This window comes from Siniperca chuatsi, linkage group LG9 (assembly GCF_020085105.1).
Source record: "Siniperca chuatsi isolate FFG_IHB_CAS linkage group LG9, ASM2008510v1, whole genome shotgun sequence".
Lineage (NCBI taxonomy): Eukaryota > Metazoa > Chordata > Actinopteri > Centrarchiformes > Sinipercidae > Siniperca > Siniperca chuatsi.
In genome coordinates this window covers 12,480,111-12,492,176 of record NC_058050.1, presented here as the reverse complement: position 1 = coordinate 12,492,176, position 12,066 = coordinate 12,480,111, and the positions used below count along the sequence as shown (strand labels likewise).

Genomic DNA, 12,066 nt, shown 5'->3' with positions numbered 1-12,066 from the left:
CAGCTCATGTTGTTAGTCCATGTGTTGCCAACATGACACTATATGACCATATTTAGGAGGCTGCAGGTCTCATTTTACCCAATCAATTAATACGATGTATGTATTTACGTTGTGTTTTTTTATTCATAGATCTTAGGCATGCTCACTCATTAGGGTGTGTACATTTTCCCTCCTACCTTCCTGCTAAGCAGGCACAGCTGCAGGATGTGTGTCTGTGTAACTTTGTGTGTGTGTGATAGAGAGGGGAGTCATTTCCTGTCAGACAGTCTCTCCCACACTTGAGCCCCTAAACATTCAAGCCTTTTGGAAGTCTCTGTGGAATACAAATTATATTTAAAAGTTAATAAATGTGTATTTTGCTGTGCAGCAATGAACAGCAGGGCTCACAGTGTCTGTTTAAAGACACCAGCCACTCTGGTACCAAAACAAAATACTAATACAACACATTTCTGTCATTTATAACTTTTTTTTTCTTGAAATTGAGAGTGTTGTATTGATTTAATTAAATACCACAATGTTGAAGAGAACTCAGTGCCTTCCTTTAAATCTACATAAAAATATTAAGAATGTCCTACTAGATACTGTATTTAGTGTCATTTCCAGCCCATTTCTCACAGTGAATGATATCATGTGCCTGCTGAATGAGTAAATTGTTCCCATTGTTGTCTTGTCAGCTACATCATCACACAAATATGTTGAGCATTCGTGACAAGACCTCACAGACAATGACTCATTACCCTGCACCATTGTGTGAATACCTGAGGTTTGGTAATGCTTTTCTTTCTTTAACACATGGGAAGAAGCTGAATAATATGGACTCTTAAAAAGCATCTCTACTCCACTCCTGCTCAGGTTTTCCACAGTCTTATTTAAGAGGATTTCTTACACATTGGTTGTATGAGTGAATGAATGTGAGTTAATTACACACAGGACTGACACCCTAAAAAAATATTATGTCGTCAGCCAAGTGGTGCAATACATGCGGGTTAACTTCTCTAACTGCATTTCATCATAACTGCAGTCATGACCTGCAGTCAAACCTTCATAATAAGCATAACCATCACCTGAAAAAAGTCTTTAATGTGTGAGTTAAAAAGATAAAAAGACCAAAATTAACAATCAAGTGATCCTACTAACAAGAATTGTCTATGTAGCCAAAGCCTGATACCATGACCTCCATTGTTGTCCAAAAACACATCAGTCATCACCGTCCATTACCATGAAAATGGCTGCTGTAGTTTATTTGGAGTCACTACCAAATATGCTGTCTTGCTGCCATAAATGCTGACAAGCGCACAAAAAGTGTATTATTCCTCAGCTGAAAATAGTCCCCTACAAATGCACTATTTAGTCCTATTTGAGTAATGTCTACTTAAAACTACAGTGCCCTGCTGTTTAAGAAAATTATAAAAAATAAAATTAGAATAAAAGTTAGAAGTTGGAAAGTGCTGAGAGATCAACTAACACAGTGTTAGTGCTGGTGTTTTCATGTGATTTATTAACAATAATTAAAAAAATACAGAACATCTTTTCCTTTAAATAGAACTTATAGAATATAGAAAATATAACTGGATGGCTAACTGAATAAATGAAATATGAAAAACCCAAATAATTTAAACATTTTAGTAGTGGCAGGAATTTGACTCATGATCTATCTATATATTTCTAAATCCATGGCTACAGCCCGATTTTTCCATAATAACATAAAATGAAAGTTGACATCATGACAGTTTAATTAATTTATTATTTTTGGATGTGTATACACATATTATTCACTTAAACTCATCTACATTAGTCATCTACATTATCCCGTTGCTTAATTACTAAACTTTGGTTCACAGTTATAACATAACCTTAAATAAAAATAGACTCTGATTAGAAGCAGGCAATGATGAGCTGTCTGTTAGTCTCGTTTATATTTAACAATGTCTGGTAAAGTCCAGAGATACTTTGATCCAGCGCTCCCCAATAACCGTCGCGTCACTTCCTCAGCCCATGCCCATCCCTTTGGAAAGAAAAAGAAAATTCACACAGACAAACGACGGCGAGTAAAAAGAGCGAGGGAAAAGTCGAGAGGGAAGCGAAAGCAAAAAGCCAGATGAAAGAGTTGGATACTGCGGAGGGAGCCCACCAAAGACCAGAATATATTGTTTAAAGTAAGTTTTCCATACTTTGAATGTTTTGGTGACGCTCACTCAGGTCAATTGATTAGTTTTGCATTGATCCAAACGTTCCTCTCACTACTTTGTCAGTAAGTGCAGCCCTCACGTGCTCTTCCTATAAGTTTTAAATGATATATTTAACTAATGTAATGTACCATGTACTTTAACTATTATTGGAAAGTCTTGAGGGTTGGGGTCGGCCTGTAAGCCCCCTCCCCTCCCAAATCTAACTCACACACATGAACAGAAAATAATGATGTTTCAGATCTGGAGTCTGGTGTGCAATGTATGATGTTGATTAAGAAATTGTTATTAAAGTGGCTTAGCTTGTAAGACATGATCAAATGTATGGGGTAGGGCCTAATACTGGCTTCCACCTACTGTAATAATTATGATCATTGTTGGCCTCAGTAGGAATAGTTTTTTCATGCTGAAATCTAAATTGAATGCCCACCAAAGTAGCACAGCTCAAGGGCTTTGGTATTATAGATTCAGTTTTTTTGTAGAGAAAGTTATAGTCGTGTTTTTGTCCAGATGCACCCCTGAGGGTAGAGAAAAGTATGTGCTAGCGTTGCACGAGTGTGTTTCAAGTACAAGTCTCAGCATGGCCTTCACAGACGCACAAGTGCCAAAATGCTCATTGGTTTCCTACAATGTTGCACAACATGAAGTGTTGACGATGCCCTGTCTTATCAGGAGGCTGGACTGGGGCTCCAGTATGTCAGTTGCTTTCTGCACAATTTTTGTATTACACTGTTATCTCTTTTGCTCAGTGTTACTTCTGTTATTTGCTCTGTGCTATCATATATAAATAAGAATGAACCCTCTCCCTGTTTTTTCTTCTTCTTCCCCTCTTCCCCAATCTGTCTACAGTCATGCCGCTGCACAAACCGACCCGGGCCCCTCGCCTGGACCCTACCATGATCTCAGCCCCACTGGGTGACTTTCGCCACACCATGCACATTGGGAGGGGAGGCGATGCCTTTGGGGACACCTCCTTCCTGTCTACTCTTGGCCCGAGCCCGAGCCCGAGCCCGACCAGCCCTGACCCGGGGAGTCCAGGGATCATACCAGCTGCTGACCCTCAGTTGGAAGCCAACCACAGTGATCTTTATACAGATGCTCCAGGGAGCCCACAGAACAATGAGCTTCAACACTCAGAGTCAGTCTCATCATTTGACCTGGACCTGGATCTAGGCCCGTCTATGCTGGGGGATGTACTAGGGGTGATGGACGGTTTGGGGCTTGACTCCAATGAGGAGGATGTGTTCAGTCCCAAAAGTGCCACATCCTCGGTGGGCACAAAGCAGGGAAAAGGAGCCATGGAGATGTCTGTGAACATGCAGAACGAGCTGAATGGGAAGAACTTGGTTGGGATGGATGGAAACCAGGTGGGAGACAGCAGGATACCAGATGGGAATGGGATCAAGCCGAAGGGCTTAAGACCAAAAGTGCGATTCAGTGACAAACGAGATGAGATCATTCGCCGAGCGTCTGAAGAGGAAGAGGGTCAAGGGCTTGACTTCCAGGATGAGGATCAGCTGGCGTGTCGTAGTCCAACGAGGGGTGAGAGTGAGAGGGGCGAGAGCATAGAAGATGGAGGTGAAACTGAGTTCACCAATCACAAAGTAGATTTGCCACCTAGTCCGGCTTCGTCACACAGCTCAGAGTATGAAGGAGTCACCTCATTGGACAGGAGGAGGGTCGACAGCTGCCACTCAGAGACTGAATCAGAGGAGGAGGAGGAAGTAGGACGGGGCTACACATTCGAAGATGAGTTTGATGATGAAATTGGTGTATAGGGGATATGTACGGTTTCCCCTTGAAAACAAATGCTGTCAAGTAAATCAAGTATACTGTATTTTCCTAAACTCATAATTTCATGATCATTTCAATGGGAGATGTAAACAGCAAGCAAACTGGATTTTTCAAGACTCAATGAAAGCTATACAGTTCGACGATGTTGCTCAACTGGAAAAGACATTTCATGTTTTAGCTAAAGGGTAACAGATTTGCAAAAGACTGTCATTTAGGTTATTACAGTGAAAGGTTTGTAGCACTTTGAATTATTTCATTCACCTGGAAGCTTTGCTATGAAACTGATGCTCAGTGGAAATTTGATTCAGGCTATTGACGCCTGCATTGTTCATCTTTACTATGTCTTATATTTGCCATCTAAAGCTTCATGTTATAGTGCCTTAAAGTATGCTTACATTATTGTACCGTGCCATTTAAATGTCTTAATAGTTATTTCTCATATTGCATGTTTATTACAATCTCCATGTCTTCTCTTGATGTTTAAGCTTTACAAATGGTTCCCAGAGACATTGTTAGAAAATAAATTGATCCTGTGTTTAATTCATTACTGTGAATTTGTCACATTCCAAATCTGACTGTGAGTTTCTCTGGTTCAGACAAAATCAGATCTGCTTTCATAGTGTAGTTTTTCAGCATGTTTTCAAGTTACCAGAGCTTTTCTTTGGGCTGTGGCTGCTGGACTAATTCTAAAATGCTAAGACAATCATGGGATTAAAGGTCAATTGTAAATCAGGACCAATGGTGTATTTTTGTACATGTTTTTTTCTTGTATAATGCTTGTTTTTTTAAAAGTATTTTATTTCATATTGCTGTAAAAAAAGGAAGAGACCATTATGCTCATCTGTTAAAAATGCTGGTTTGAACACGTGTTATCCTGTGGTTTGATTGGGACTACAGTGAAAACAATAAAACAATTATTGGGATTTTAAAATATCCACCAGTCTTGGCTTTGACTCTTATTTTGTTTGGAAAGGACTCCAGGGCAAAACTGGAGCAAAAAGTAAAGTATTCAGTGTGACTCCGAAGATCCTTAGGCCCTGACTTATAACCACTTCCTGAAAGTGAATAAAGTGCTTTCTGTGCTTTCCTTCATTATAAGTAAAAGAAACACAAAGCAGATTACTCAATCTTTAAAAATATTAATTCAAGAAAAAAGAACTATGGTTTTAAACAGTTTATTTTAAGCATGCAATAGGGAATGCCTAAAATAGTTCACACATCTGTAAAACATACAGACTGAAAGTTCAACAGTAAAGGCTATAACACCATATGGCGCCTATGTTGGCCAGTAAATGTCAAAAAAGAAGTAGAATTATTACCTACACAGCTGAGTTATGTACATTATTAAACATATTGGGGTTTGCAGCTCATTACACATACACATTAAATGTGTACTACTCATGTAAATGCAAAAATCATCTCTCTCTCAAACACACACACACACACACACACTACACGGATATTGTCCTGAACACATTGAATCCTGACAGAGCCGTGGAGATCATGACACCAGGTATCTGTGGGTGCCAGTGGATCTCCTTGATCTCTGACTGACCCTGGTGCAGGAACAGTAGTTGAGGGGGTAAGTCCTTCACCCCCTCCACCCTGGCACCCACATCACATGACTCCACAGACAGATCCCACTGGCTGACGACGTCGTCCGCTCCTGAGGCAGCGAACACGCTTGAGTCCACGGGGCTCCACTCCACGGATGTGACGGGAGCGCTGTGCTGCTTGAAGTTCGCCACAGGCCGCCCAGTCTGCAGGTAGTGGAACAAGAGCACTTAGGTGTGATGGCTATTTGTCCTGCACTGTATCAGGCTTCAAAAGTATCAACCCTAAACGAACAATGATTTATAAATTAACAGGAACCAAGAAATATGAACACATTTTTCCTGTGCTAGCCAACGTAACACTGGCTGCGCGTTATGTTCCGTATTGATTTTAAAATTCTATTGATAATTTTTAAAGCCTTAAATGGCCTTGCTCAAAATTATATCAAGGATTTATTGACTCCATATGTGCCTGGGCGTTCCCTTAGATCAGTGGATGCAGCTCTGCTGGGTTATTCCTAGATCCCGACTTGTAACCAAAGGTCTGCCTACTGAGATCAGACAGGCTACATAATTTTTATAATTTTAGATCCCTTCTTGAAACTTTCTTTTATAGAAAGGGTTCATGAATATTTAATGTTTCTGGGTGTTTTATGATCCCTTTGTTTTTACCTGTTCTGTTTTTATCTGCTGTTTTTTCTGTGAAGCACTTTGTAACCTTGTTAAGAAAAGTGCTATATAAACATTATAGAGTATTTTCTGCTTTTTCCCCCCCCCCACAAGTCGCGACAAGAAATTAACATGGTCTAGTTTGTTTTAAAGGCAAATTTAAAATAGATTCTCATATTAGGAGGAAGGTGACTGCGGTAATTACACTCTATTGTATAACAGGCACAAGTCAGAACAAATGCTATTAGTTAGGTGGGGCTGCCAAACTCTAAAGGTGTTGTTTCTGATGATGTAATAATAGCACTAATGGTGGGTAACTTTGTTGTGATGACAGTAAGATCTTCAATCTGTGTCATACATTAATAAGTAATAACTCATAGCTGTGAACTTGTCAACTTAACTATCTTGCTTACTAATAAAGTTACTGACTTCAGATATTCAAATGAAACATTTTGCGCTTGGTTTTTACCTTAAACTGTCGTAGGTCCCATACTTTCAGAAGCCCATCGTCCCCTCCTGACAGGATGAATGGTTCGCTCCTGTTCCAACTGATCACATTGATGTCTGATGAGTGAGCGTCATTGGCTGAAAGCATTGAATTGGGCGGGGCACGGATATCCCAGACACGAATAGACCGATCCACCGAACAAGATGCAAAAACCTGTGGCAAACAAGAGAGCACAGATTCTGAGATTTGAACCTGAGATCTGAACCTGAGATCAAATATATACAAAACTAGACTTTGGTCTTCCCAAACAAGGAACTCTACTGCAAATCATTTTTTCACTTCTTTTTAGTGTTCAGGAGTGCGTGAGAGTTGGGTTTTCCGTGTTCATAATTTGTGCTTAATGCTTTTTGCAATCCTTGCTGCATTGAGAAATTACAGTCAACACCAGTTAGGTTGCACCAAGAGCCTGCAATGAGGTAAACAGTGTGCACTCACAAAGCAAAGAGGTAACAACAACCGTTAGGCTGTAGGATTCACACCCACATACCACTAACTAGTTTGGTGACTTATGACATATAACTTGCATATTTGAGTCTGTTTCTTAGTTACAACACTGTGATAGCACATCACACAGCTACAGTGTTAACAGGTGGTCTTTAAAGTCAGCATAGTTTCATTCATTCCAACCATTCAGGTTCCTCAACACACCCTGTTCTTCCATTCAAACACCTGGAAAACACTGGTGAGCTGGTAAGCTCAGTTTGACATTATTAATCCCTGTGGAGAAATTCATCCTCCGCTACTGCAGCTCTGGAGGCCAGCACTATGGTCAGGGTGCAATGAGGACACCTAACATGCATGTCAAATCCCAATATGCACATACTTTGCATGCACGTATTTTCCCAGTCGGCCCTTGTGGGGTTTGAACAGAGGATGATCTTGCAGTGAGCAGACAGTTCTTAACATGGAGCCACTGAGCTGCCCACTAAAGCAGCATCACCTCAGTCTGACCCACTACGTCACTATTTTCCTACAAACATACTGTAGCTTCAGTGGGCGACCATTGCAGATCCTCCACAGACTTGCTGTGGGAGCTGAAAGGTCGTTGGTCAATCTGCCAAGAAGTTCCTCCCTCTCGTGGCTCCCACACATGGATATTCTTTTTGCAGTCTCCACTGGCAAGACGACCTGATAATGAAGTACAAACAAAACACTTTAGCTTTTGGTTGAATTGCCCCACCCAATTTGTTCCAATTTTATTTTCTTTGTGGCTGTGCACATTCTTGCCTCTATAACTACAACGTGTGTATCCATTCCACTATTGCAGACCTTTGTAAAGCACACTATAATGTTTTTTTACCTTTGCTAAGGAGGTTATGTTTTGGGTCCTGTTTGTTTGCCTGTTTCATATTTAGCAGAATAACCAGGTTTCAATGAAATTTGGTAGAAAGTTGGGCCAAGTAAAGGAATTTTTTAAAATCTGGATTGGAGTGTTTAAAGATGTTTGGACATCTAAAGCTTGACAGTTGCCGGCCCTACAGCATTTCATTTGTAAACTGTAAAACAACAAGCAGACATGGATGTTGTGATAAAGACAATGCAATTTGTTTGTGTCTGGCATCAAAAAGTTACAGCTTGGGAACTTACACAGAAATCTCAGATGTTCGGGTAACAGAGTTAATGAGAGAGAAGAATTATATATATATATATATATATATATATATATATATATATATATATATATATAAGAGAATTATACTTTAAGTTGCGCAAGGACTGTTCTGACTGCTGTGAGTATTTTGTCTTTTTCTTCTGCAAATTGCATTGCAGGTAAAGGCCTCACCTACCAGGTACTGTGGGTGACCAATCAATTGCAAAGCCTTCAGTCATGTGTCCTGTGAAACTGAAGAGAGCTGTGGCTTCCTTCTGCTGTTTGACGAAAGCTGCCATAGCAGCAGAACTGTGGACAGCGTCTAGCTGAGGTTGGAGGTCAAATATTTCTACTTGTCCCTTCTCTGACCAGACAGCAGCCAACGACCGCTCTCCACGTCGGGTAACCTGGAAATTAAGAAGCAAAATCAGTAATTAGGAAACTTAGACAAGTAAAGTTTCTGACACGGGAGACATAATGGCCTAGTTCATATACACGCCTAGAGAATGACACACAACATACTCTGACTCTGTTAATCCCCCCATAGTGAGGCATCATGGCCAGTTCCATCTGTGGCTTCTTATCTTCATCCTCCTCCTCCTCGTCATCACTTTCTTCATCACTACTTTCCTCCCCCTCTTTCTCTTTCTCTGTTCCATGAAGGTTATGCATGCGTATGACGAGAAGTCTGCAAGTAAGTAAAATGATGCATTTAAAACAAATTACACGAGACTGTCACCACATTATTTCAGAGTGGTATATAGCCTGTAAAGTTTTTATTTTAGAGTACACAGAAGATAGCAAACTACTTAAGAGATAAGTCTCTAACCTCATTTCTTATCTGTATTCAAGTGCTGAGCTTTAGTATGAAACAAAATCATATAAAATCCAAAACTGAAACAAACAAAAAATAAAAAATTGTATGAATTGTGTCTCGGCGCTTACACTTCAAAAACAGTGATAATTGTTTAAACAAACTTGTTCTGCACTTAAAATCAAATAAAAAGAAAATAACTTATTATTTATTACTATTTATGAGTTATTAGTATTGTTAATACCCTACAATTATTAAAAAAATGGGATAGGCTACAAGGGAACTGAGTGTTGATGCTATAATGTCTATGTTTTTTAAACATGTGGGCTTAACTGGTTTTCGTTGGACTTTTCAGTTTATCTGCCCTTAACCAGACAGTAACCAACAGTCCCATTACAATGTTAAAGATTTCCAATGAATGTGTCACCGACAAAGATGTCGGTGTTAGCAGTCTGAGATAGATGTAAGCTCATGACAGAGAAATCAAGCCAAGCCGTTTAGCTGTGACAGAATAATTAACAACCAATTAATTAATAATCAATTCAACTAACTAATTAAACAGTGTGTGTCTAATTATCAAAACCCATCTAGGAACTAGAATAACTAATTATAAAAGCCCAGCACACCTGTGTTTACTCAAGTACTGTTAATGCAATTTTGGGGTAATTGGACTGAAGTATTTCTACTTTCTGCATCTTTATACTTCTGTTTCACTACATTCCAGATACACTTTTACTATTTTGTACGCAGGACTTTTATTTATAATGAATTATTTTATAGTGTGATATTGCTACTTGCTAAATTGCTAAAGGCCTTGCAGACCCACACAGGTGTTTTCATTTAATTTGTCTAATAGACCTCTCCTCCAGGGAAGATGGGCAGTATATATCACACGCAATATAGACGCCACACATCAGCCGAAGACAAATTTGATGGTTATGATGTTAAATTGTCAATGCACAGTATTTTAATCCTCACGCGGCCAATTTAACAAACCATTTTGATGACATGAATGAAGTCGTTAACAATGGGAGTTTTTTTCCCCATCTCTATCACCAACCCCATATGATGTGGACGTAATATGAATGTTGATACTATCCGTGCAATGATTGATACACAATTCTAGACCTGGTGTCCCCTTTATGTTCCTTCTGCATAAACAGTTACATTTTGGACTAAAATTGCCTTTTTCATTAGGGAGAATTCTAATGTTTTGGTCCCTATTACAGAAAGTTCTTTTTGAATGTGGAGTCTAACAACAATCAAATTGCTGTCTCTCTCGGGCAAACATCATATTTACAAAGCCAGATGTTTGTAGAGTCTCAAAAAAAAAAAAAAAAAAAAAAAGCTTTAAAGACGTGCCATCTCTTAATAAACATTGTGGACAACATTGTCAAATGATTTAAATGTGTATGTTTATAATTGTGTTAACTGTGTTGTTATTTTTTATGTGCCATTAATGTTTTACATTTGTACCTTTTTATTTGTTTCATTTGTGTGTGCTCAGTTTTTTCTGTTACAGTTAAAATTGTTAATTAAACCCAGTGGTGGAAGAAGTACTCAGATCTTTTACTTAAGTAACAATACCACAGTGTAATAATACTAATACAAATAAAAGCCCTGCATTCTAAATTTTACTTAAGTAAAAGCACAAAAGCATTAGCATCAAAATATACTTAAAAGTTCCAAAAGTAAAAGTAGAAAGTAAAAGTGCTGGGTAGCTTGTGAATTTACCCCAGAGGATCAATAAAGACTTATATCTTAACCTATAATAATACATTTGTGTTGATTATATTTTGTATTATTAATCTGCGTAAAGTTAGTGGAGTAAAAAAATTACTTAAATGTACTGGAGATATAAGTAGCAGAAAATGTAAATACTGAAGTAAAGTACAAGTACCTAAACACCGCACTAAGTACAGTACATGGGTACATAAGTTACTTTTCACAACTGATTAAATACTTCTTCTACTCCTGTTGCCTGGATACCATTTTCAATACCTTCTTGGTGAAGCGACACTGTAATTATGATCTCAAAAGCCATGGTGCTTTGGTTTAAGTTCAATTCATCTTAGGTAATAACAGAAACAAGCTTGAACACACAGTGTTTATGAAGTTTATGTTGCCAGGAGGTTTGTACCTGTTGCTCAGAGCTGTGTCCGCCTGTGTGCCCGCACAGAGCAGCATGGACAGAGGAAACTGCTCCCTGCCGTCTCCGTCTCCATCTCTCAGGATGTCAAAGCTCAGACATGGCGCACCTGAACACAAACGACACAATAATGCTGAATTCATACTGCATGTCCTGCATGAAAACGACAGTTATAAAGAGATGCCAGCAATGGCTAAATTTAGCTGCTTCAACTTGCCTGTTTGGCACTCGTGGTACATGCGGTACGCGGATCGGTCCATCTCCAGCTCCTCTCCGGGCTTCAGCGGCTCGATCCCGGGGACGTACACTTTTTTCTCCCCCACTCCATCCGCTCCTTCCTCCTCCATCTCTACTCCTTCATCATCATCGCTGCCCGCTTCGTCCATCTCCTCCATCTCGCCTCCTTCCTCGGCAAACGTGTCCTCATCGGGCGCAGACATCTTGGCAGAGGCCAGAGTTTGCTTACTTCCGGTATGTGGAGCGGCCACGTGGTTTAAGCTCCCTGAGCTGTCACCCCTCCCCTGCTGCCTCTCTCGCTCTCCCCTCATTTACGGGAATTCAGCTGGCTTCTCTGGCGCTTGGCCCCCTGCTGCCAGGAACAAAATCAGACTTGCAAATATTTGCCTCCTCGGAAGTTGCCCAAACTACGATGCTTCAAGATAAATGTTAATTCGGCCTGATGTTATGACAGTTAAGTGAATTTTCGGGGTCGTCTCCCCCTCCCTGGAGAACATTTGTTTAAGATCCCCCACATGCTCTGAGTGAGTCAGATAATTGCATTTATTTCAAGTAAATGCAAAAT

At 39.7% G+C, this 12,066-nt stretch overlaps 2 protein-coding genes across 2 annotated transcripts; one reads left to right on the top strand and one right to left on the bottom strand.

The window, feature by feature from the left end:
* Positions 1–1,992: 1,992 nt before the first annotated feature.
* cdc42ep5 (CDC42 effector protein (Rho GTPase binding) 5) lies at positions 1,993–4,915 on the top strand. The gene is made up of 2 exons (XM_044208124.1): positions 1,993–2,156; positions 3,036–4,915. Exon 2 carries the CDS (start codon positions 3,038–3,040, stop codon positions 3,962–3,964), a length of 927 nt encoding a protein of 308 aa, XP_044064059.1. The 5' UTR covers positions 1,993–2,156; positions 3,036–3,037; the 3' UTR covers positions 3,965–4,915.
* A 224-nt stretch (positions 4,916–5,139) lies between these two features.
* On the bottom strand, positions 5,140–11,827 carry grwd1 (glutamate-rich WD repeat containing 1). Its single transcript, XM_044208121.1, has 7 exons — positions 11,482–11,827; positions 11,256–11,373; positions 8,824–8,989; positions 8,498–8,708; positions 7,693–7,838; positions 6,672–6,863; positions 5,140–5,740 (listed from the first exon to the last, which is right to left on the bottom strand). The coding sequence occupies exons 1-7, from the start codon at positions 11,810–11,812 to the stop codon at positions 5,432–5,434; spliced, it is 1,473 nt and encodes a 490-aa protein (XP_044064056.1). The 5' UTR covers positions 11,813–11,827; the 3' UTR covers positions 5,140–5,431.
* Positions 11,828–12,066: the final 239 nt, after the last annotated feature.